A 24,062-nucleotide genomic window follows, 5' to 3' on the forward strand; every position below is an offset into this window, starting at 1 on the left:
ATTCACAACCCAAATTTCTCTTATTTCATTACAGCAAAAACTATAGCATCTAACATGTACACAGTGGCTGAGTAGTTATGTTCTACCTAATAAACATTGTTTCACATCCTAATACATCACACATTACTGACAGGACCACAGCCTATATTTATCAATCTACAACTATTTATACACAAGCAGATTCTGTTTTAAATTTTAGCTAATTCTTAATTCTTAAATAGAATAATCAAACATCTTTTAACATCAAACGTAGGATCTATAAACCAAATTTCCATTATGTCAGTGCACAAATTATAATGTCAAAAATAAGCCTAATAGACACATTCTAGTTCTATCTCATAAACAATTCTATTTTAGATCCTGATAGATCACTGATTACTAAAAGGATAACCTTAAATGGTTCTCTAAGAACTCACTTTTTAAATCTAACTCTGGCTTTCTTTTTTTGCCAATCAGGTTTCCAGACCAAGGCTTTTGAATTGCCAGCTAGGTCTCCCTTCGCTCCAATACTTATTATTTGAATCAAAGGAGGCCATCTAGCCATCAGTGATCCTCAAAATCCAAACCATTTGTAATCATTATGTTGTTGCCGTGTTAGTTCTAGTCTCTGTATTTGCTCTAAAAACTTTATCTTCAGTTCGGTCTGGATTCCTCTTCCATCTGGGTTCATCTGCTTTAAGTAAAGAGTCTTAACCAATTTTGTAATTAATGCTTGGCTATCCAGGCTTTCAGGAAACTGTCTTTGTTGATCTTCCACATCCTCTATGTTAGCATCACTATCTTGTACATAGTATACTTCTAAAATAGGCTCTTTTGATGGAGTCAAAAGTTGAGTATTAAGTTTTCCCATGGTTTGTTGTTGGTCCTTAAGGTTATTTTCCATAGTGATAGTTCCTTGTACTTTTAGAGTTGTCAGTTCTTTGGATAGTTGTTGCTTATATTCCTCTGTCTCAATAGCAATATCTTCCAATTTTGTTATATTCTGAAGTATAAATTCTTTAGTTGCAGTCTGGGTTTCAATTTGTGACTAAAGGTTGGCATGTAAATTATTAAATCTGGAGATAGACATCTCAGTGACTCTGTAGAATGTTTCAAGTATGAGGTTATAGTCAAGCGAAGTTTGTGGCTGATCCTTCTCCATTTCATAATAATTATAAATTGTCCTTGGTGGAGGCTATTTTTCAAACAAAAATTAGTAAGAGTCCACCTTCACAAGTCTAAGCAAAATTCATCTCTAGCTGTTTCAGGTTTTTATCTTAATGCCAAGGTCAGTCCAAAATATAAGCAAGCTTGTTTGCCAATGGTATTCACTAGATATCCCCAGAGTACTTCAAATCCTTTCCAGACAGTATCCTTTTATTTATTTCTTTTTTTGTCCCCTTTTTTAGACTAATAGGTAGAATAGTCCATTTCTGTAAATATAGGAACTTTGGGCCAAAAGTAGAAAGGTAGTAAGTCCAATAAATCAGTATAATTTAGTAGAAGGCTTTTTCTTTTCTCTCCCAATGTAGACAAAGGCTGCTCTTAAGGATGGTGGGGGAAAAAATCCCTTCCCTCTCTCCTCGCAGGGGGAAGCAAATTCGAGAATCTTTTAGCAGGGAAAGTAGACAATTAGTTTAGTTTAGTTTAGTTTAGTTTATTAAATTTTTATACCGCCCTTCTCCCGAAGGACTCAGGGCGGTGAACAGGGCATATAATAAAAATACAGAAATACAAAAGTTAAGAAAAAATTAAAATATTGCCCAGATAAAACAGTAAAAATATACAAATATTAAAACCCTAAGTTAACTCCCCATCAGGCCAGGCCAGCTTGTTCAAATAAATGGGTCTTTAGGCCGCGCCGGAAGGAGCGGAGATCCAGTGCCATCCGGAGCTCAACCGGCAGTTGATTCCACAAAGCCGGGGCGCCCACAGAGAAGGCCCTCACCCTGGGGGCCGCCAGCCGGCATTCCCTGACCGGAGGCACCCTGAGGAGGCCCTCTCTGTGGGAATGCACAGGGCGGAGGGGAGTAGAATTAGGAAAACAAGAAGGCAATTCTCACCCAGTTTTCAAGTGCTTTCAAGTGCTTTGTTGTGCTTTTGGCTTCGGCAGGAAACGGCTAAATGATGGGCCATGGGAGTGGCCGATCCTTTCTTTGTCAGTTTGGAGAGTAGCTCCAAGCCGATGGGAGGGCCGCCACCCTTCTACTGCTGACTGGAGAGACCTCTCCCCCGCTCATTGCCCCTCCAGGGTGACTTTTGACCCCTTTACAGGGGCCCCCCATGAAAAAATCCAGGCGACACGAGGAGCGATTCCCTTGCGCATCTGGCTGCACTGAAAATCCGGAACTGGAAGCCAAATTCAGTGAATTATTCTATTGCAGATGTTTAAATGGAAATAATCTATCATAGGGTTTTTCAATCTTTGCAATTGCTCCTTGGCTTTCACCATCCAAAATTTCCCAGCAAACAAGGCCATTATTTTATTTATTTATTTGTTTTTATTATTTTTATTACATTTATATCCCGCCCTTCTCCGAAGACTCAGGGCGGCTTACAAGCTTAGCAGTAGCCTTCATTCTATGTGTATGCCTGCTTATTAGGGCTTTCACACACACCCCAAGCGGCATTATTACAAAGTCAGCTTATTGCCCCCAACAATCTGGGTCCTCATTTTACCTACCTCGGAAGGATGGAAGGCTGAGTCAACCTTGAGCCTGGTGGGATGCGAACCTGCACTAATTGCAGGCAGCTGGTGTTACTTAAGGAGGCATTAGCCCACTGCTCCATCAAGGCTCATAATTTAGAAGTCTGGGAATTGAAGTCCATCTGAAAATTGTCAATGCTGGAAAACACTGCTCAAGGGGAGTACAATATAATTTACTTGTTTATGTCTTGTTATATATTATAATCTCATATTTGGTTTACTTAAAAGTTTTATGTGAACCTTATTCTTACGATTTATGGGTAGATAATAATTCTGTAAATAATGAGTAAATAGAAAAGAAATAAAATCCAGCTAGATCTAAAAACTGATTAAAAGGATGGGCAACCAAAAACAATCGAAGTGAGATAAACAAAACAATTTCAGGTAAAACTGATTGACGCCTCTGTTTATATGTTCTTAGAGACTATCCAAAGTATTTAGGAAATATGCAAAGTATTTTTCTCTCTAATGTGGACATGTATTCACTGGATTTGTTGTATCTCTTGCTCTTTTTATGAATTTAGCTTCTCAAAAGGTGCTAGTTTGTAAGAGGTTAGAATACACTCTTACAGCAAAACAGCAGTCTTCTGTCACTTCCTTTCTTCAACAATTTAATTATTACCATTATTTTTCCTTTTCCTTACCTGGCTTGCTTTTCAACTACATATAGATTTCGCTCTGTCATGCACAGACAATCACACACCCCACTCACAAAGTTGCAGTGAAATAGAATAGATTTTAAGCTGTTCAAGAGTTCATTTCCTGCTGAAGTTCTGAAGCAATATGTTGTTGCTGATTAGACGGCTTGGCTGGCACCATCTATTGTACCACAGACCTGCCCTGGAGATCCTCTCCACAATTGACTTAGCAACAGGCCAGTTGTCTAATTTTATTTTAAAGTTGCCATGAAGGTCGTATGCAAACAGAAAGAAGTAAGCAAGGAGACTTGTGATTTATTTTTAAATATCCCTTTTTGGGATATTTATTGGGATTTTTGGTTTGTTGTGAACATACAAGGACACTGTACCACATATGGGCAACATAATCTTAAAATGAACAAGAGGGTAGTTTGGAGCCAGGATTCTGACAGTTGTTCAAATGCACCCATTCTCATTATCTAGTCATCATAGTATTAAATAGGAAAGAAAGAAAATGAACAAGAAAAAAAATCCCCAGTTTAGTTACTCCCCTTCCTTCAAATCTACACTGTTGTTTTGTTTCTAGTTTTACACAATATTCAGTTTATGAATTTATGCATTCTTTAGTTATCACACTTATTATGAATGTCACTTTTTTGGAACATTCAAACAATACAACTCTCTGGAGACTATTTTGTATTGTGGTATGCTTATGAGCTGGTATGCTGTTGCTTTGCCTATTGAATCTGATTTGTGATTAAATAGTCTGCGTTTTTTTAAAAAAGCCACAGAAAAAAAATCGGCTGTATGTTCTTTTTTTTCCATCAGAATTCTTCCAAGTTGGAATTGTTGATTCATGGGCAAAGTTCTTCAGGAAAAACTTTGTTTAGCCTGAGCATTCCATAATATTTTTTACATGAAATCTTTGTAATTAGTCAGATTAGAGTCTGAAATTATGGAATGCAGTGAGAGAGGGATTTTGCATAGGTTTGTGTTCCATGTTTCATTTGTCTGGCACTCTTACTCTAATCTCATAAATGTGTTGTTTCAGAAGGCAGACCATCCATCCTTTTGAGATTTCTAAAGTGGAGCTTGATGAAAATGCTGTCCTTCAATTTGCTTATTCATCAGGAACTTTGTTGCTGACATTTAATCACACAACAGACCATTCGTTAGAATCTGATGTTCAGCTCTTTAGGAAATACTTCTGGGATAGAACTTTTACACAAGAGGTAAGGACCAAATTGTAGTATAGTGAAATGTTATTTTCTTTTCACAGTTTAAGAAAAATGCTATTTATTTACATTTGATAGTTTCATTGATCATTTCCAAATAGTCAACAGGTCTTGCTAATAGGAAAAACTATGGGGAAAAAAGGAATCCTGTGGTGCCTTAAATGCAAACAGTTTTATTGTAAAATTAGGATTGTGACCTGGAATTTAATTTAATCTTACACAGTTTAATTTAAACGGTGTAGTCTAGTCAAAAGTTTATGTGATATCTGCTATCTAAATTTAGTTTCCCTGAAATGTCTATAAAATATGATGAAACCAGGCAATCGGTTTGGTTACTAAACCAAGAATTGTAGCATTTCACATTTAAATTCAAAGCTACCAAATTGTGATTTTCAAAACAGAATGCTGATGGAAATGTAATTACCGCTTGATATTTTTATGTTTTAAAAGTTATAATTGTTCAGTTTAAACAGTGAAATAATGTGCTCAATAATGTATAGAAAAATGGTGAAAATAATGTACAAAAATGCATCATATTAGGAGCAGAGATTTGCAAAAGTGCATGTTATGAAAATGCTGTATTAAGAAACATGCATAAAAATCCAATTGATTTTTTTATGAAGCTAGTTTTTATTTAAATTGAAAAGTGATGTGGAAAATGTTAAAAACCACATTCTAATTAAATGCTGTGTGTATTTTACCTAGTACATACATGTACGTTGTGTATATGTTCAAGCAACCCTTACAGAAAACAGTTAAGTATATGTACATTCGAAGAAAGAAATAAGCTATTTTATGTATGATTCAGCAATAAGGCCTTTGCAATACAAAATTAGAAGGAAATGTCTGAAGGAGTGCATAGTCCATAGAATAAACAGGATGTCCTGGGCAGACAAATAGTACAGAGGTTGAACAGAATTTGGAAGACAGATTATAAACAAATCTTAGTATAGCTGCAAAAGATTAGTGTAACCTGCTGAAAATTAAATTGTTCTTGAGGGAAAGCTAAAATATGCTAGAAAATTCAAGATGAATCATCACTTAAGAATGAGAACTACAGAAATGTAATAAACTTTGAACACAAAATACTTCTATAGGATATAATGCTATATATAACAAAGGCACTGTATAAAACTAATTAGAGATTATAAAAAAAAGCTGAAGATTTTGCCCAACATGTCCATGGTTGCCTTGAAATGGAGAGTGAAATCAATAAGGCATCCAGGAACAATCTCTTTTAGAAATACTTGATTTCTAGTGATTCTCATAGGCTGAATAAATGCATGTTCTACTTTTAACAAAGAGATGTAATTCGTATACATCCTGAATTTGAAGGAAGCAACCTGACTGAAAAATGTCAGTGCTTCCTCTAGACTTCTCTGCAGCTGAATCCCCCCGTCATAGGCTCAATAGTGTGCTGTAAAAAGAAAAAGTTGGGCAAAGCACTGCTGGATCTGGGGAGGGCCATTTTAAGAAAAATGTGCAGCACAGCTTTCTTAAGACTGTTAACACCATCTCTTTTCTGAAGTAGGGAGTTGCTGGTATCCCAACTCTTGTTGTTGCATCCCTATAATTCCATATAATAGCCAAGATATGGAATCCCTGTAATTCCATAATAGTCATGTGCCTAGTTGACAAATGGCAGGGGTCATAGCAGAAAGTAGTCTAGGTAATTCCTTGGAATCCACAGGACAAAAGGAGTCCCTTGCAGAAAGATCAATGTTCTTTCCGTCTTTGAGTTTGGGGAACTGAAGAGAAATACGATGATTACCTTAAGAAAGGAATACAAAACTATTAAGAGAAAATAAACAACAACTCAGTCCTAGGGAAAGAAGGAGACATGAGACATTGATTCTGTTTGGTATAAGAGGGGGCAGAGGAAAACGAGCCTTGGTGGAGCAGTGGGCTGATGCCTCCTTAAGTAACACCAGCTGCCTGCAATTAGTGCAGGTTCGCATCCCACCAGGCTCAAGGTTGACTCAGCCTTCCATCCTTCTGAGGTAGGTAAAATGAGGACCCAGATTGTTGGGGGCAATAAGCTGACTTTGTAATAATGCCGCTTGGGGTGTGTGTGAAAGCCCTAACAAGCAGGCATATACATAGAATGAAGGCTACTGCTAAGCTTGTAAGCCGCCCTGAGTCTTCAGAGAAGGGCGGGATATAAATGTAATAAAAAACAAACAAACAAAAAAAACTAGCAGGCTTTCAAGATTTTGTTACACCTACAAGTGTAAAGTAGCATCCTAAAATCTTTCCTTTGTTTCCTAACACGGCCTACCTTGAAGGGCTGAGAATTGGACAAAGTCAGCAATATCACTGCCTTGCCCAGTCAGGTATCAGTAAAACCTGCCAGGTCCACCTTCTCATTCACTACTGGATTGCAGATAACCATGCTGTTATTATGAAGGAACCTAGAATTTACAAGTGGAATATAACAAATACCAAGATGAAAATCCAGCCAAAATGTCTACTGTACTACTAATCAGAAAAGTACCAACAAATCCAAGAACATGCCCATGAGTGAGTGAAGGAAATTTTAGAGGTATAGGCAATGAGGGATGCCAGAAATAAATCTGAGGATCGTATTGCTAAAATCTTCAAGACCAAGAATAACAATTAAAAGTTTTAAATACTTCAGAAGCAGAAAATCGGCTAGGGAGGCAGTTGGGCTGCACAGAGAAGGAAGTTATAGCTGTGCCAGTAGGGAAGCTGAGAACATTGCAGAGAACCTGAATTAATTCTTTGCTGCCGGATTAACCCAAGAAGCTCATAATTATGTGGGAAGAACTTGCTCTGCGGCTTTACTTCATACTGGCATAAACTAGTTTCTGGTGCTGATGTTGGCTTGGCAAGGCAAATCTTATGTGACCAGGGGCTTTCCATGATGCCAAGAAGAACCAGCCCAACATCATCCTCCCATCACCAAGATCCACACCAGCAGCCTGAGAAGAGGGCTAAGCCGCATTGCTAATCCTCAGCACCTGCTCCTTCCACCTGTCAGACCTTCCTGGAGGAGAGTAAGCTACAGAATATCAGTCCTGGAAATCAGATCTCGTTCCCTACCTCAGCCTTTGTTCCATAGAAATGCCGAACACTAACATGGGCTATTTATTTACAGGTAATCCTTGACGTACAACCATAATTGAGCCCAAAATGTCTGTGGTTGAGTGAGTCATTTGTTAAGTGAGTTTGCCCCCTTTCTTGACACAGTTGTTAAGTGAGTCACTGCAGTTGATAAGTTAGTAACCCAGTTGTTAAGTGAATCTGGCTTCCCCATTGACTTTGCTTGTGAGAAGGTCGTAAAAGGGGACCGTGGGACATAGCAACGGTCATAAATATGAACCAGTTGCTAAGCATCTGAATTTTGATCTCATGATCATGGGAATGCTGCAAAGGTGGTAATTGTGAAAAAAAGGTCATAGGTCACATTTTTCAGTGCCATTGTAACTTTGAATGGTCATTAAATGAATTGTTGTAAGTTGAGGATTGCCTGTATTGTTAGTGAAAGTGTTGATTTCTTTTTTATTTGACAGTGTCATTCCTCTACAATAGTGAACTTGAAATTTTATTTATTAATCAAACTTGCTATGCTGTCAAATCATCATGGACTTGCAACAGTGTAAACCTCAGTAGCTACAATGTCCAATAAAACAAAATTGACATAATTCACAATACCAATATATTAACAGGTATAACCAATACACAGAATGTATGTGGAGTGCATACCAAATTTGTACACTTTTAGTCTTTGCAATCTCTGGAAGGTTTTCACTGAAGATGTCGACTTAGCTTTTGGAAGGAGGCTGTTCCACAGTGTATTTGATAGCTTTCTGGATTCAACCCTCTCACTACATGAACATGAGGCACCTTGAGCAGTTTCTCCTGGGAGGATCTCTTCAGATGAGTAGAGCCTGAGTAGTACAGGCAGTCCTGAAACACTTTGGTGTCAATCCTGTACACTTTTATATATCACAATTACCACTTTATTAGTAACCAGTACAGGGTCTGCAAGATAGGTGTAATACAATCATAGAGACTAGAGCGAGTGAGAGACTGATGCAGTCAAAATGGAAGCTGCCACATTTTGGACCAACTGTAGTTTGTAAATGATCTTAACTTCTACTTCAGATGGAATGCATTGCAGAAATCTGTGTGGTTATAAGGCCATGAGTCATCAACTCCTGTTGTCCTTTGTTATATCTATATCTGGATAGGGTAGATCCTGAGGAAGGTCCTCAAGACCTTGTTGTCTTATCAGGCCTGGGGCTCCAAGGAATTGGAGATGATGCTTAGGTGGCTTCATTGCTGAGCTGCCTGTTCATAATCCTTCACCTAGGATTTGTATGTTTTTATAATATTTATTATTAATATGATTTTTGTATTTTTTGTATTTTTTTATATCTGGTTTTACCCATTTGTTGTGTACTGCCCATCTTCAGTGAGATGAGCAACTATAACTATCGTCCGGTCTCCAACCTCCGCTTTTTGGCGAAGGTTGTTGAGAGTGTGGTAGTGCATCAGCTTCCTCTGTTCCTGGAGGAAACTGATTATCTGGACCCGTAACAATCAGGTTTCAGGCCCGGGTACAGCACGGAGACTGCATTGATCGTGCTGATGAATGATCTCTGGCGGGCTCGGGACAGGGGTTGTTCTTCTGTCCTAGTCCTTTTAGATCTCTCAGCGGCTTTTGATACCATCGACCATGGTATCCTGCTGCGACGTCTCAGGGGGTTGGGAGTGGGGGACACTGTTTTACGGTGGTTCTCCTACCTCCTAGGCCGTTCGCAGTCAGTGTTGACGGGAGGGCAGAGGTCCACCCCGAGGCCTCTCGTTTGTGGAGTTCCTCAGGGGTCGGTCCTCTCTCCCCTCCTGTTCAACATCTATATGAAGCCGCTGGGTGAGATCATTCATGGTTTCGGGGTGGGGTATCATCAGTATGCTGATGATACCCAACTTTTTCTCTCCACCCCGAACCAACTCAGTGATGCCCTTGACGTGATGTCCCGTTGCCTGGAAGCGGTTCGGGTTTGGATGGGGAGAAACAGGCTCCGACTCAATCCTGCCAAGATTGAGTGGCTGTGCGTATCAGCATCTCGAGTGAATCATTCTTCTCCATCTTTAATGATGGGGGGGTGAGGTGTTACCCCTGCATCGATAGGGCTCGTAACTTGTATGTCTTCCTGGATTCACGGCTCAGTTTGGAAGATCATATTGGAGCCGTGACCAGGGGGGCTTTTGCCCAGGTTCTCCTGGTGCGCCAGTTGCGGCCCTATCTGGACCGGGATGCCCTACTCATGCTCTCACTCATGTGCTCGTGACCTCCCAGTTAGACTACTGCAATGCTCTCTACATGGGGCTGCCCTTGAGGACCACTCGGAGGCTTCAGCTGGTGCAGAATGCAGCCGCACGAGTAGTAATGGGAGTGTCCCGATACTCTCATGTAACACCTCTTCTCCGCGAGCTGCATTGGCTTCCAGTTGCCCTCCGGGTGAGATTCAAGGTGCTGGTGATGACCTATAAAGCCCTAAATGGCATGGGTCCGGATTACCTTAGGGAGCACCTGCTACCAGCATCAGTCTCCCATCGTCCTGTGCGTGCCCACAGAGAGGGCCTCCTTAGGGTTCCGCCGGTTAGAGATTGCTGGCGGGTGATTCCCAGGGGGAGGGCATTCTCTGTGAGTGCGCCCGCCCTTTGGAACGAACTGCCGATGGAGCTTCGGACTGCCCCTGACCTTCGCTCTTTTCGCTGGGACTTAAAAACCTGGTTGTTCGAATCGTCTGGCCTGGGCTGAGGGATTTTAAATTTTAAAGTATTATATTAAATTATATTAAATAAATTTTAAAATTTTAATTTTATTGTTATTAGGAATTGTGGGCCTGTACTAATTTAATTCCATTTTATTCTTTTTTGTACTGTTTTAATTGCCCTGTGAACCGCCCTGAGTCCTTCGGGAATAGGGCGGTATATAAATTCAACTAATAAATAAATAAATATATAAATTTGATTAATAAATAATAATAAACTCTTTTTTCCCCAGGTCAATAATTGAACCTAGGCACTGACTCAACTTAGGTTTACTTAGCTTCAGGCTATGCTCTAATTCAACTCTGAACATATGTAGCATGTTGGAATAGTATTTGGACACCCCAAATATATTTGGACATCTGCTCCCAAAACTCTGTTGCTCTTGATTGGCTTTGCTGGCTGTGAATGCTGACTGCTGCAGCCTGAGGACATCTGGGTAGTACCCTGTGAATTTGCTTTGTGCATCCTGTGTGAAAAATATAAAATAATAATAGCATCATGAACATAATAATTAAACCAATTTATTATTTTTTTTTAACTTTTTAAGAATCTTACTCCAAAGCAAGCTGAGACATTGGGAGGAATGCAGATGCCTTGCAACTCTATAACATCTAAAGAAGGTATTTTCATTCTCTATCGTTTGACATTATATACAATTCATTGTATTGTGTCTGTAAAATACATCAAAAGGCCTTCATCTTTCACTTGTATGTCAAGGCACAGTTTCTTTTCAACCAACATCTGCGAAGAGAACTGAAATATTATACCGTAATCTTTTTTAAAATACCACAATGATAAATATAATTCCAAAGTATTTAATTAAAAATAATATCTTTAGAAGAGGAGTTTGTGAATTTTAGAGGCTGTAGTCTAACTGAGAAAAAAGTAGCAATGGCTTTAACTTCAGTAGCAGTGTTTGCAAATATGGCTGATTACAGGTTTGATGGGTATCATTTGAGCTCTTGTTACTGCTCTCTTTTCCCTACAAGTGCCCAGATGGGTGTGAGCCCTGGTGCTCAATATGGTGGACACAAGCCAGTGATACACACTAATGCTTGTGGATGTGGGACAGATCATCCCACTGCCATGTCTCCTTCCTCTCTCAACAGCTCAGTGCTCACAGTAGTGGTTGCAAAAAAATTATCTTCCATTTGTTCCACCATTACTTATTCAGCTTGATGAAAGATTTGCTTCAAAACTTTCTTATTAAAGAAGAAGATTTTGTTGAAACTTCTCATAGATAAAATGTGGTGTCTTGTACTTACTTGAGTTATGAAGTTGCTAGGTTGTTGTATGAGAAGTTTTTCATTACGCAATTCTCTACCCAGACTCCCTGACTGCCCAGACTTTAATTAAAACCAGAGGAATTCCTCCAGTTTGGCTTTTTCCAGATTGGAAAGCGTAAGTATCCAGAGAAACTTCAGAGTACTGGAATGATATGGAACAGAAAACAATATCACCAGAAAGTGGCATTTTCCCCTAAATTATCCTGAAGGACTTTGAGAGTAAGCTAGAAAAGCAGAAACCTCTTGTGTAGGCAAACATTGCAAGGCAAATTTCAGCATGGCATTAGTCTGCAAATGTAAGCAAGTTGCTGAATGTGGATCATTTCACTAGGGCTACATTTTTGTGTAAAGTTAAATTACTGAACCAGGAAACAGATTATTTGGATATGTTTCAGCTGGGATTTAGATCTGAGTATGGGATTGAAATGGCATTAAGTTACACTTGTGAACAACAGAATAGGACAAAATGAGGATGATACATCTATTCTCGTTCTCTTTATATCCCAGAGGCTTTTGATACCATTAATAATATATCCTTCTGGATCAATTCAGGGGGTTGGGAATGGAGGGCACAATGTCGCCATGGTTCACTTTGCTTCAGGGCTAGATCTAGTTGATGTTGAGAGAAGAGATCGATTCTCCCCCCATTCTGTTAACTTCTACTTGAAGATACTAGGTAATATCATCCCAGGCTGACAAAACTTCTTTCTCAGTGCCTGGAGGCTTGAAAGTCTGCATGGAGAAGAACAGACTTCAACTCAACTCTAGCATAATGTAGTGAATTTGGTTTTAAGGCCCTATAGACCCATACATTTCCCCTCCTTACATCTTGATCAGGTTATGCTGCCTAGACAGATGTGGAATTACCCCTTTTCTGATACAGTACATTATAACCCCCCTCCCTCCCTCCCCAATATTTGTTTTGCTTTGTATCCTCCTGGCATTTTGTAATCCTTAAAAACCTGGAAATTGCTCCAGTCATGAGGCCTGCAAGTTGGCTGAGCCTATTAATCTTTTTTCTTTTCTTGACATGACTAGTTTACTTGACTTCAGATGCCATTGAACTGCTAATATGGCATTTTTGTTTGTTACTTTGTTTAGTACTTTTGCTATATTTGCTGCAAGATGGGTGGTTATATAAATAAAAACAGTTAGGTTTCTCTCTTCATAAGTATTGCATGAGTGGGTCTGAATATATACTTTTCATAGCCTGGGAGGCACATAAGAGAAGGCTCTTTCCACAAACAAAATGGTCAGGCTTTTGATAATAGGGAGATCTTTAAAAAATGCTTTCTTCCTGATCTGAGCAGCAGTACACGTTCATAGCAAGAGAGACAGATCTGCAAAAAATCAATCCCAAGCCATTATGAGATTTAAAGGCTAAGATTAGCAACATGTACTTAGAGGGCAACTGATAAACAGTGCTGATTTTTAGTACCATCCTCTTACGATTCCTGGATTCTGCCCCGGTCATCAAACCAATCACTGTGTTTTGTATCAATTGCAGTTTCTAGACACTTCTCAAGGATATCCCCATGTATGTTAAAGCAGGTTGTAACCAAGGCATGAATAATTGCTATTAAGTCTAGCTAGCTATTAAGTCTAGCTGTATATGGGTAATCTTACCTGTAGTTGTGCTTACCTGTAGTTGTGCATGACCGCTAGTGATGAAAGAATATTCATAAATTGTGACTATACTGTCGTGTAGTTCTACCACAGTCACACCATAATTAAAAAGCAAAAACAAAGCAAAGGTCCAAACTCCAAAAAAAACCTGCTTCCCCAATAAATGACATCACTCCTCCTTCCCAAAGGCTGTTAAATCTGGCTTTTGATTACAGAAAATAAAAGTTTGCATATTTCTTCTAAAGCATCAGATGGAAATTATAAAACAAGGCAAAGAAATGTAATCTAAAATATTTGATCATGAAACAGTTGTGTTTCACAATTCATGTTTACTTAGAAGCAAATCTCACTGGGTTTACTGTATACATAATCTGAAATGTTCTCATAAGAAAAAAATAATTTAAACTATTGCTCAAGTATATTCTAGATAAGCTTTAAGGTTTGATCTGTGGAACTGTAAAGCATAATAATCATTCTCTTTGCATGTATTACATTGGGTACATTAGCTATGGTGACATATCTGTGAATCTCTTTTAATTTAACTAATGTTCAGTAGTTAACTTCGAATTTAAGGAAATATCTTGTTTGTTATACGATTATTTAAAGAGGGAAAATTATCAACAGGCCGTTATTTAATAACGATCTCATTCCAGAATTGAAAATTTGGGAAGAAATTTCAGAGAAGAGGTTAGACCATCTTGGAAACTTCTAGACGCCAAGAGTTAATTTGTCTGGAATTTATAGTGTAGAAGTTCAGTTTATCTGAAAAACACTAGGTTAGGAGAGAACACATCAAACCATTTTCTGGACATTGTTTTAAAATTTCCATTCTGTTTACAATTTTTTTTTATTTTTTATAATTTTATTTGCTATTTAGAATCATTATAAATTACTGCATTGTTGTCTGCCTTTTATGGTTCTTAAAAAAATCTATCTTGATCAATATGGCATTGTAACAACCAAGAGGTGCATCTGTTCCTCTATCTGTCAGGTGGGAATGCCTGTCAGACTTATATTCTTTTATATTTCCAGGGTAGAAAGGCTCATGATGTTTTACAATTACTAAACTCAGTCTGAATATAGGGGAAATCTAGGTTTTCAAAACTGAGCTGCTATTGAAGGACGGGCTCATCTTCTAAACCTTTTCCTTTAAAAACTAAATGAATGTGTACACTGAGTACTCTGGCACCTAGAGTAATAGAATGGGGAGTTGAAATGGACCATGAGCATCTGCAGTGTATAGGAAGTCCTTCATCAAAAAGTAAACATAATCTGTTGCAGTTTAAATCAGAACATTGACTTTACTGATTTACTTATCCAACTTAACCAAAACCTATTAATAAAGTTGGTCTGCAGTCTATTAACAAGGTTCTTCTTTAGGACTCCTCAACAGATGTGATTTTAACTCTCTACCAGCCTCTGGAATAAAGGTTAATTCACTCAATGGGGGGAGGATTTTCCTAGTAGGATGCAAATAGCTTCCAAGGAGGAAAAGTCAAACTGACCAAGCATTGCTTTAGATCACGGGTGTCAAACTCACAATGTCACGTGATGTGTTGCGATGTATCGTGACTTTTTTCCCATTGCTGGCAATAGGGTAGGCGCGGTTTTGGTATGACGCATCTGGCCTGTGGGCCGGCAGTTTGACATCCCTGCAATGGTTTGATCAGTTGATTCTTGCAACACTTGGTTTAACATAAATCTGAATTTTACAAACTAGGAAGGCATTAATTTAAAATATCATGAGCAGATCTTTCTTCAAAGAGTTCTGTGTTAATTATGATAGGCTGTTAGTAGTCAGGCTCAATGTTCTGTCTGATCTTACTTTGTTTTAATTCTACTAAGGACTTTTCCCTTCAGCCCAGCTTTAAAAACTATGCTTTGGATTTACCTGCCCAAAGCCCTGAAATACAGAACTACCATAGGGAAAAATAAGGTTGTGTTAAATCTGAAAGGCAATGAATAGCTGTGTAACTCTACCATCTCCCAAATGGATAAGATTTTAATGTTTATTTTATTTTATTTTAATTCCATTTATATCCTGCCCTTCTCCGAAGACTCAGGGCAGCTTACAAGCTTAGCAGTAGCCTTCATTCTATGTATATGCCGGCTTATTAGGGCTTTCATACACCCCCCCAAGCGGCATTATTACAAAGTCAGCTTAATTGCCCCCAACAATCTGGGTCCTCATGTTCCCTTATTAAACCAATAAAGCCAAAATTGAAGTACTCATTGGATAAAGGGAAATAAGAAAAATATGAGTATATAACAATTACATATATGTAGAATTCCAAATAAAATCAGTGTAGCCAGCCTAGCTAAAGTATCACTTATTACTTGTTTATCTAAGGAAGTGAGTTTCAGCACATGTTCAAAATACATTGCAGAGAGGATAGTTGAAAGAAATTATTACTTCTCCTGCTGGGGATGCTGTTAGGTAGAATTTCCTTGTGTTGCTACTTCTCTTCTCACCCCGCTTAGTTTTATAGAATACAGAGGATATGGAAACTAGCATCTTTGGAGAGACCACCTGTTGCTTTATCTATTCAAGTAAAATACTTAATCCCAGGACTGGCCACTAAATCAGAAATGATCTAATAGTCAACATCTGTTGGACAAAATCGCTCGGATTCGGACCGGTTTGGACTCCGACTGGGCAGTATCGGACGATCAGGACACGAGTGATCTTGTCGATGTCATCTGGGAGGAGTTCGACCCTGTGACTCCGGAGGAAGTGGACAGGATCATGGGGAGGCTGAGCTCCACCACATGTTTATTGGACCCGTGCCCTTCCTGGCTGGTTTATGCAGCCCGGGAGGGGACACGAAGCTGGTTCCAGGCGGTTATAGCTGCTTCTTTGAGTGAGGGCAGTTTTCCCGCCGCCTTGAAGGAGGCGGTGGTGAGACCTCTCCTCAAGAAGCCTACCTTGGATCCGGCTGTTTTGAATAACTTTCGTCCGGTCTCCAACCTTCGCTTCCTTGCGAAGGTTGTTGAGAGTGTGGTGGCGCATCAGCTCCCTCTGGTCCTGGATGAAGCGGATTATCTAGACCCGTACCAATCGGGCTTCAGGCCTGGGTACAGCACGGAGACGGCATTGGTCGCGCTGGTGAATGATCTCTGGAGGGCTCGGGACAGAGGATACTCCTCTGTTCTAGTCCTATTAGACCTCTCAGCGGCTTTCGATACCATCGACCATGGTATCTTGCTGCGGCATCTCAGGGGACTGGGAGTAGGAGGCACGGTTCTTCAGTGGTTCTCCTCCTATCTCCTGGGACGTTCGCAGTCGGTGTTGACGGGGGGGGGCAGAGGTCGACCGCGAGGCCTCTCGCTTGTGGAGTCCCTCAGGGGTCGGTCCTCTCGCCCCTTCTGTTCAACATCTACATGAAACCGCTGGGTGAGATCATTCGTGGTTTTGGAGTTGGGTATCATCAGTATGCTGATGATACCCAACTTTTCATTTCGACCCCAAACCACCCCAGTGATGCCCTCGGCGTGATGTCCCGGTGCCTGGAGGCGGTCCGGGTCTGGATGGGGAGGAACAGGCTTCGTCTCAACCCCGACAAGACGGAGTGGCTGTGCGTACCGGCATCCCGGGATATTCAGGATATCCCATCCCTCATTATGGGGGGTGAGTCATTACCTCCTGTAGATAGGGCTCGCAACTTGGGAGTCCTCCTAGATTCACAGCTCTCTTTAGAAGACCATATTGTAGCTGTAACTAGGGGGGCGTTCGCCCAGGTTCGCCTGGTGCGCCAGTTGCGGCCCTATCTAGACCGGGATGCCTTGCGCATGGTCACTCATGCGCTCGTGACCTCTCGTCTTGATTACTGCAACGCTCTCTACATGGGGCTACCCTTGAAGACCACTCGGAGGCTCCAGATGGCACAGAATGCAGCCGCGAGAGTTGTGTCGGGGGTCTCCCGATACTCCCGTGTTACACCTTTGCTCCGCGAGCTGCATTGGTTGCCAGTTGTCTTCCGGGTGAGGTTCAAGGTGTTGGTAATGACCTACAAAGCCCTCCATGGCATGGGTCCAGAATACCTTGGGGAACACCTGCAGCCGGCGTCAACTTCCCTCCGCCCAGTACGCTCCCACAGAGAGGGCCTCCTCAGGGTGCCGCCGGTCAAAGAATGCCGACTGGTGGCCCCCAGGAGGAGAGCGTTCTCTGTGGGTGCACCGGACTTATGGAACCATCTTCCGGTAGAGCTCCGGATGGCGCCCGACCTCCGCTCTTTCCGGCGCGACCTTAAAACCCATCTCTTTAAGGAAGCGGGCCTGGCCTGATGGGATGGGGTGGGTTTGTTATTATGACTTTAATTTTAAATTTGTACTATGGGCATTGTTTAATCATGTTTTAATAATTTTAACTTTTGTATCTGTCTTTTACGTATTGCCCTGTTAACCGCCCTGAGTCTCTTGAGAGAAGGGCGGTATATAAATTAAATAAATAAATAAATAAATAAATAAATAAATCTAAATTCATCTTCCTAAAACCTATAGTGGGATGGTAAAGGCACAATCTAGTTTCTTTTAGGTGTGCCAATTCATAAAAGATTGCTTGGGGAAGCATGGGTTGAATTTCATTTATCCTGTTGTTTCAATATGGGTTCTTTTTTATGGGGCACCATTGTGCCATAGCAAAGGTAGAGGTTTCTCCTATTGAGTCAGAAAAACTTGAATATGGATTCAAGTATGTTTTGGTCTGTACATGTCAGGGCAAAAGATATCTGGCCATGTCTTTTGTTCAAAAGAATGATCAAACAAGTAGGGAAGGGAATCTGAACCTATCAAAAGCATAAAAGGAAGTATTAATGCTCAGAAACTTTTTGTTGCTCTTGATTGACTCATCACCTTAGCTTGAAGCACCTGCTGCAAGTGTAAATATTCAGCAACTAAAAAAATTGTCTATACTGATGGGAAAGTTATGATTGTTCTGTCCCAAATTCATAGTAGCCTAAATTATTTGTTGTCTGAGTAAGTTGCCTCCTTCCACTCACATTATGGGTAAAGTACCGCTAGAAGGATATCTGTAGTTGTTTTGATACCCAAGAGAGAAAATCTCTCTCTGGCAGTAAAAATACAAAAGAACAAATAAAAAACCCCTAATTTTTACTGTTTTGTGATTTCTAGAATCATCTCCTTGAAGCAGATGCTCCCTTTGGTTTCACATAAAGATCATTCTTTGCTGCTAGTTTTGAATATTTGGCTTTGACTTTATTCATGCCATGCCAACATGCCATCATGATATTTCTAGGTTATAGAGAATTATAATCAGATATAAATCTATTTACAACAGAATTCTGCTGTTTTTATGTTTGAGTTCTTAATAAACAAATGTCTACTCTTTGACTCTGATTTCTTGGCTATTGGCTGGTTAACCACAGTGATACTTTGCTACTGGACAGAACTTAATGTAGAAATAAAACAAATTGCCATAGTAAATGTTTAATTTGCTATAAATTAAACAGGCTAGAGAATTGATGCACATGGAATGACATTACTATGTAGGCTATATTTTGAAAGACAGTGATGGCTTCTACATTGTAGAAAATACTTTATACAGTACGCATTGTTTTTCAAGAAAGATTAAAATAAACCAGATACAGTCTTTCTCCACTCCGTCCACCAAAAATTTAATTTGCTTTTTTAATAAATTCAAGTTGTAGATGAGTACATTCTATAATGTTTTGTAAATCTTTGTGCAAGATCTTTGTGTGAAAGTTAGATTTGCTTTCAGTGTAATTTGTAAAGGAGAAATGTTCCCCTTCAGGTGGGCTCTGATTTGCAAAAGAATGCATGATTCACTTATGCTTCCTCCTCCTTCCCTGTTTTTATATAATATTTGAAACCCAACTGCAGTGTAAATTTGGAAAACAGATCTGCATCCAGTGTTAGAAACTTGATATAAAAATGGGCTAACGAAATACAACTACTGTAAAAGGAAAAACAATGCTCACAGACTGTATTCATTTCTTTTTGGCAAAAATATTGTTTTAGCTGAACCATGTAGGTTATAAGAAAAGATGGAGTTGTGCAAAGTGTGCTCAGGCACAAAATATTCATGCTTCTCTTGCATAATATTGGCACTGTTTATGATTGGGGGAAATAAATTAAAAATGGTTTTGATGCAGCAAGTCTTTATTCCAGAGTTTTGAAAAAGAGCCAGGAAACAAAATAATAACATAAATACAGTTGTTTCCTGTAGTTGAAAGAAAAGGAAGGGCAGTTTTTTTTAAAAGAAAATGAAATTGATACTCTTGTTTACAAAGTCAAAATCTCAGGTTCACTATAATTATGCTGCTAAAGAAGTATTAATAAGTAAAGATAATTTGGGATTCAGTTTGTGTACAGCATACCCCTTTAAGGAGAAAATCTTGCTTAAATTAACCCATTAAAATAGCACAAAAACTTATTGTAAAGCCTTCTAGCATTTCAGCTCTAGTCATGTGACTTGGAAGTGGTGAATATAGTAAAGAAACATTGTTTGGTCTTTGTATATTCTTCTGTTTTCCTCTTTCAGTGGGTGTATGGGAAGGGGAAAGAAAAGGAAGAAGTTCCCACTGTGGCAACCGAGGATTAACCAAAAACTGCCTTTTTTAAAACAGATCTTAAAGATGTTGCGTCTGAGAACCCACCTCTTAAAAATGAAGATTTGACGGTATAGTAGTCTAACCACCTTTTTATGAATTGCTAAAATCAAATGAGACTCCTACGTTATCATGCCTATATTGCACACTTTGCTTTGAGAGCACAACACTTCACAAAATCCCAGATGGGCTGATGACCGCTAAGTAATGCTTCCTTCTGAATATGTTCCAAGGCCAATTATAAAGTGTCTGAGATTTTACAAAAACATAGTCTTGCTGTCTGGTTTGCTTTGCTTCATGCCCAAACCATGATAATTGTGACCAGTCATTTACAGTAAGAAATCTGTATGGCATTATAGAGGGACAACCTCTAAGAGTAGATGGTTTGCATGGCTGCAGCCGTTTTCTGTGGCATTTCAGTTTTCGTGTGATTGCATAAAGCTAACGATGCTTTGCTAATAAGTCTTAGATCTGTGGAAGACCTGAAGAAACAGAATTGTTTTGGGATATTTGGGCATGTAAACTTCCTTATATTTAGTTGGATCACTGTGGGGTTTTACGTGGAGATATTTCCTTATAAAACCTCTTTTGATTAGCAATGGCAAGACTTACATTTAAAATCTTCAGCATAGCGAAGCATGCTTTTTTCCCCCCTTGAGCCTTTGCTCAAGGAATTCCTTGCCCTGGATGGACTTGTGGGCTATAGGGATTTAACTGTGACTCCAGATATCAGAGATCTTAGGCAGGACATAATTAATGTCTCCACCTATTTTCTGGTATGGAAATGACTTGTAGGCACGATCCCAAGTCTTTGAACTATACAAGAAATAGAAGGTAAGAAGTTGTTTTTGATACTTTTATGATCTGCATTGTCTGCTTCTTGATTTTTCAAAGTTGCTGGAAGTTCTGTTCCTTTATATGGTGGCTTTAAAAGCTGTGACAGCCAAAGTAGTTCCTCCCCCTCCTTCTTTTATAATGAGCTATCCTTGTTGCCAAACTTGCAATATAAATTTCTTGAATTTATACTACTTTCCTGAAGTATTGGATGACTCCTTGACTCTTGAGATATAAATGGTTTGTTATTTGAGAATCTTGGACAAGAGCTTATTGTAAAAGCAGATATTCTATTCTGAATGGCTAATTTTGCTTGACAGTTTAGAAAATTAATGTTACATTCTGAAATGAACCAGAACAGCAAATGCTTTTGAGAAATTTATTGCATTCTGAAATTTTTCACCACAATTTATTATAGATTACATACTGGAACATAGTATTATTCCCATTTTGTTTTCTAGTTTCACCAAGAACATATAATTCATGCACAGGAAAATGAAGATGAGAATGTACTATATTTAGGTAAGAATTTTTTTTAGCTGTGTGCCTGTATTTTAAAATCCCATTTATTATCACTTGTGAATGGAAATTTTTGTCTGATGGCCTGAAGTGATAGGTTGCAAGTAACATTGCTGAAACTGGTCTCCCCTCTGTCACTTCTTCTGCGCACAAGGATGCATCAGTTCAAGACTGGTGCTGGGCCACTTTGTCACACAGTGTCACAGATGTTGGGTAAGCCTTCACAAGTTGAACCAATTAACTGTTCATTTGTTGATACTCCAGGAGAAACACTGCAAATAATGTTTTTTTTGCACATCCTCTGTGTAGTTGCCTATGGGTGGTATAGCTATGCTGTGTAGTTGCCTATGGGTGGTATAGCCATTTTGCCCTGTCTTTTCATTCTTCAGAAGTATATCTCTCCATTTTAAAGTCAAGATGCCATGGCACCATGTTACTTTCATCCTCATTGCTTTGAAGAGTGGGGCTGACATTTCCCTGAAGAAAGAGCAGTTGATTTGTTGTTGTGTTATTTGTTGTTTAATTATTGATTTCATATAGACCCATGGTCACATGATTGTGATTTCCAACAATTCTTGCTGATATCCCACAAGCAAAGTGAATGGGGAAACTAGCAACTGTTACTATTTCTAGGCAGTATTGCTTACTGTGCTGATGTAGAATTCCAGGAGTTGGAATACCAGTATATCTGGAAGGCACTAGGTTAAGGAAAGTTGTTATTAAATGCAGAATTGAGTATTTCAATGCTTTTTACATATTTTTTGAACAAGTGTATACAGATAAGCATATACAGATAATCCTCGACTTATGATCACAATTGAGCTCAAAATTTCCTTTGCCAAGCAAGGTAGTTGTTAAGTGAGTTTTGCCCCAATACACAACCTTTCTTGCCTCAAATGTTAAGTGAATCACTGTAGTTGTTAATAACATGGTTGTTAAGTAAATCTGGTTTTTCTATTGACTTGGCTGGCCATAAGGCCACAAAAGGGGGATCACATGCTCCTGGGAATCTGCAACCTTCCTAAATACGTGCCAATTGCCAAGAGTCTTTTGATCACATGACTATAGAGATGCTGCAGTGGTCGTAAGTGTGAAAAATAGTCATAAGTCTCTCTTTTCAGTGCTGTTGTAACTTCGAATGGTTGTAAGTCATGGACTACTTGTACTGGAAAAAGAATAAGTTATTTTTTAAAAAGAAAGTTCTAAATTGGTCCTAGGTAATTTATTAATTATAAATAGTCCTTATGAGGATTTCCATTATGAAACTCTTATTTCAGACTGCTGGCATTCATTTCCACTTTATACTTGGTATATTTCTTCATTTAATTAACAGCAACATTTTGGTTGTTTATAGATTAAAGGAGAAGATAATCACATCAGTTTGAAAAACATGTTGGTATATGTTTTAGTAATGGAAAGCATGTAGAATTTTGGGTTTTCTTTCTGCTCTCACATTTATTTCTTTTCAGCCACTTTATATATTGGTCTTTGCATTTATACATTTACATTAATTCATCAAATTTGCATGAGCACAAACCCTTTATAGTTACTAGTTCTGTGGGTGAGGACAGATTTTGTCCAATATTCTTAAGAGTTTTTCTGCAATTCCTGATTTTAGCCTCACTTTCTCAGTGTTCCTCCTCGAAAGCTTTACAGTTTGGCTGTAGATCATGGGCAAATAAGTGGCAGCCAGAGACCAAATGTGATTAAATGATTTGCTGGGTTGACCAGTTCTAAAATGTTTGAAATTAATGATGCTGCATGACAACTTAGTGTTACTTTAAAGGAATATTATAGGAAAATGAGTGCTGTTCCTATTTTTGTTAGAAATGAAAGTAAGGAAGGGAGAAGAGTGACAAGGAGGAAAAGCAGAACACAGTTTAACTGAAGAAGGAAAAGAAAAGGAAAGGACTCCTTGTGGATTTTACTCGGCTAGTTGTTGCCCACTATACAGTAGGAGTGGTGCTCATCTCCGTTTCAAGGCTGTTGAGACAGTGCTGTCATCATGTAGCTAGCATGATGTTGTGGATCACTGTTTCCTCCCCACTAAAGTCATATCTATTTATCTACTTGCATTGGCATGTTTTAAAAATGCTAGGCGCTCACCCTGTTGTGTGACGCTTGGGTCTTGATCCCAGATTGTCGACTTTCCAGCTGACAAGCCCAGTGTCTTAACCACTGAGCCATCATGCTGCTCCAGTGAAGTGAAGAAGACTAAAGAAAAATTAGAGAAGAAAACTAATAATAGCTGGAGGTGGTAAAAAGATAGTATGATATGGAAATAAATAAGAAAGAAGAACAAGCTTTGGATGTTAATTAAGCAAGTCACACACTGGAGTTTGACCCAAATAAAGTAAGGGATTGATGAGACAGATAAAATGGACAAAAGTGGGCTTCTTTCCCACTGCAATAGCTCAGGTTGTTGCATTGGCCCAGTTTCCTAGGCAGTGAGGGGCTTTATCTTATGTTAGCTGGTTAAAAAGTAGTTGTTCAGATAGTAAATTAAATTCCAAACTGTAGCCAGATATTTCTGTTTCTCCTTAGCCTCTCAAAAACATTGCTTCCAGCCTCTATTATCTCTTTACAGAATGATTATCCATATTTCTGTGATGAAAGGGAGAGCTGTAGCTAAGTAAGTACTAAGTGTAAACCATTGCCTTGCACCAAAAAGGTCCAGATGTTACCTCTGTCATTTTTAGTTTGGGCTCTAGTCCTTGGAGCGTCTACCAGCCAGTGTAGTTACTACTGATTTAGATGGATCAGAATCTGTATAAAGGAGCTTTCCTAAGTTTCTATTCTAGATGACATTATCCTATCTGTTCATGTTAAATTTGAAGATATTGCTT

General features: G+C 39.1%; 1 protein-coding gene across 1 annotated transcript in view; it reads left to right on the plus strand.

Moving 5' to 3' along the window:
* Positions 1-24,062, plus strand: part of ARHGEF28 (Rho guanine nucleotide exchange factor 28) — a 113,704-nt gene that overhangs the window by 18,536 nt on the left and 71,106 nt on the right. Inside the window, exons 4-7 of the mRNA XM_083355527.1 lie at positions 4,376-4,556; positions 10,912-10,984; positions 19,882-19,934; positions 21,159-21,219. Of these exons, the coding sequence (XP_083211653.1) occupies positions 4,376-4,556; positions 10,912-10,984; positions 19,882-19,934; positions 21,159-21,219 (368 nt within the window). The remainder of the gene's footprint in view (positions 1-4,375; positions 4,557-10,911; positions 10,985-19,881; positions 19,935-21,158; positions 21,220-24,062) is intronic.

The sequence above is a fragment of the Vipera ursinii genome (assembly GCF_947247035.1).
Source record: "Vipera ursinii genome assembly, chromosome: 2".
In the NCBI taxonomy this organism is placed as follows: Eukaryota; Metazoa; Chordata; class Lepidosauria; order Squamata; family Viperidae; genus Vipera; species Vipera ursinii.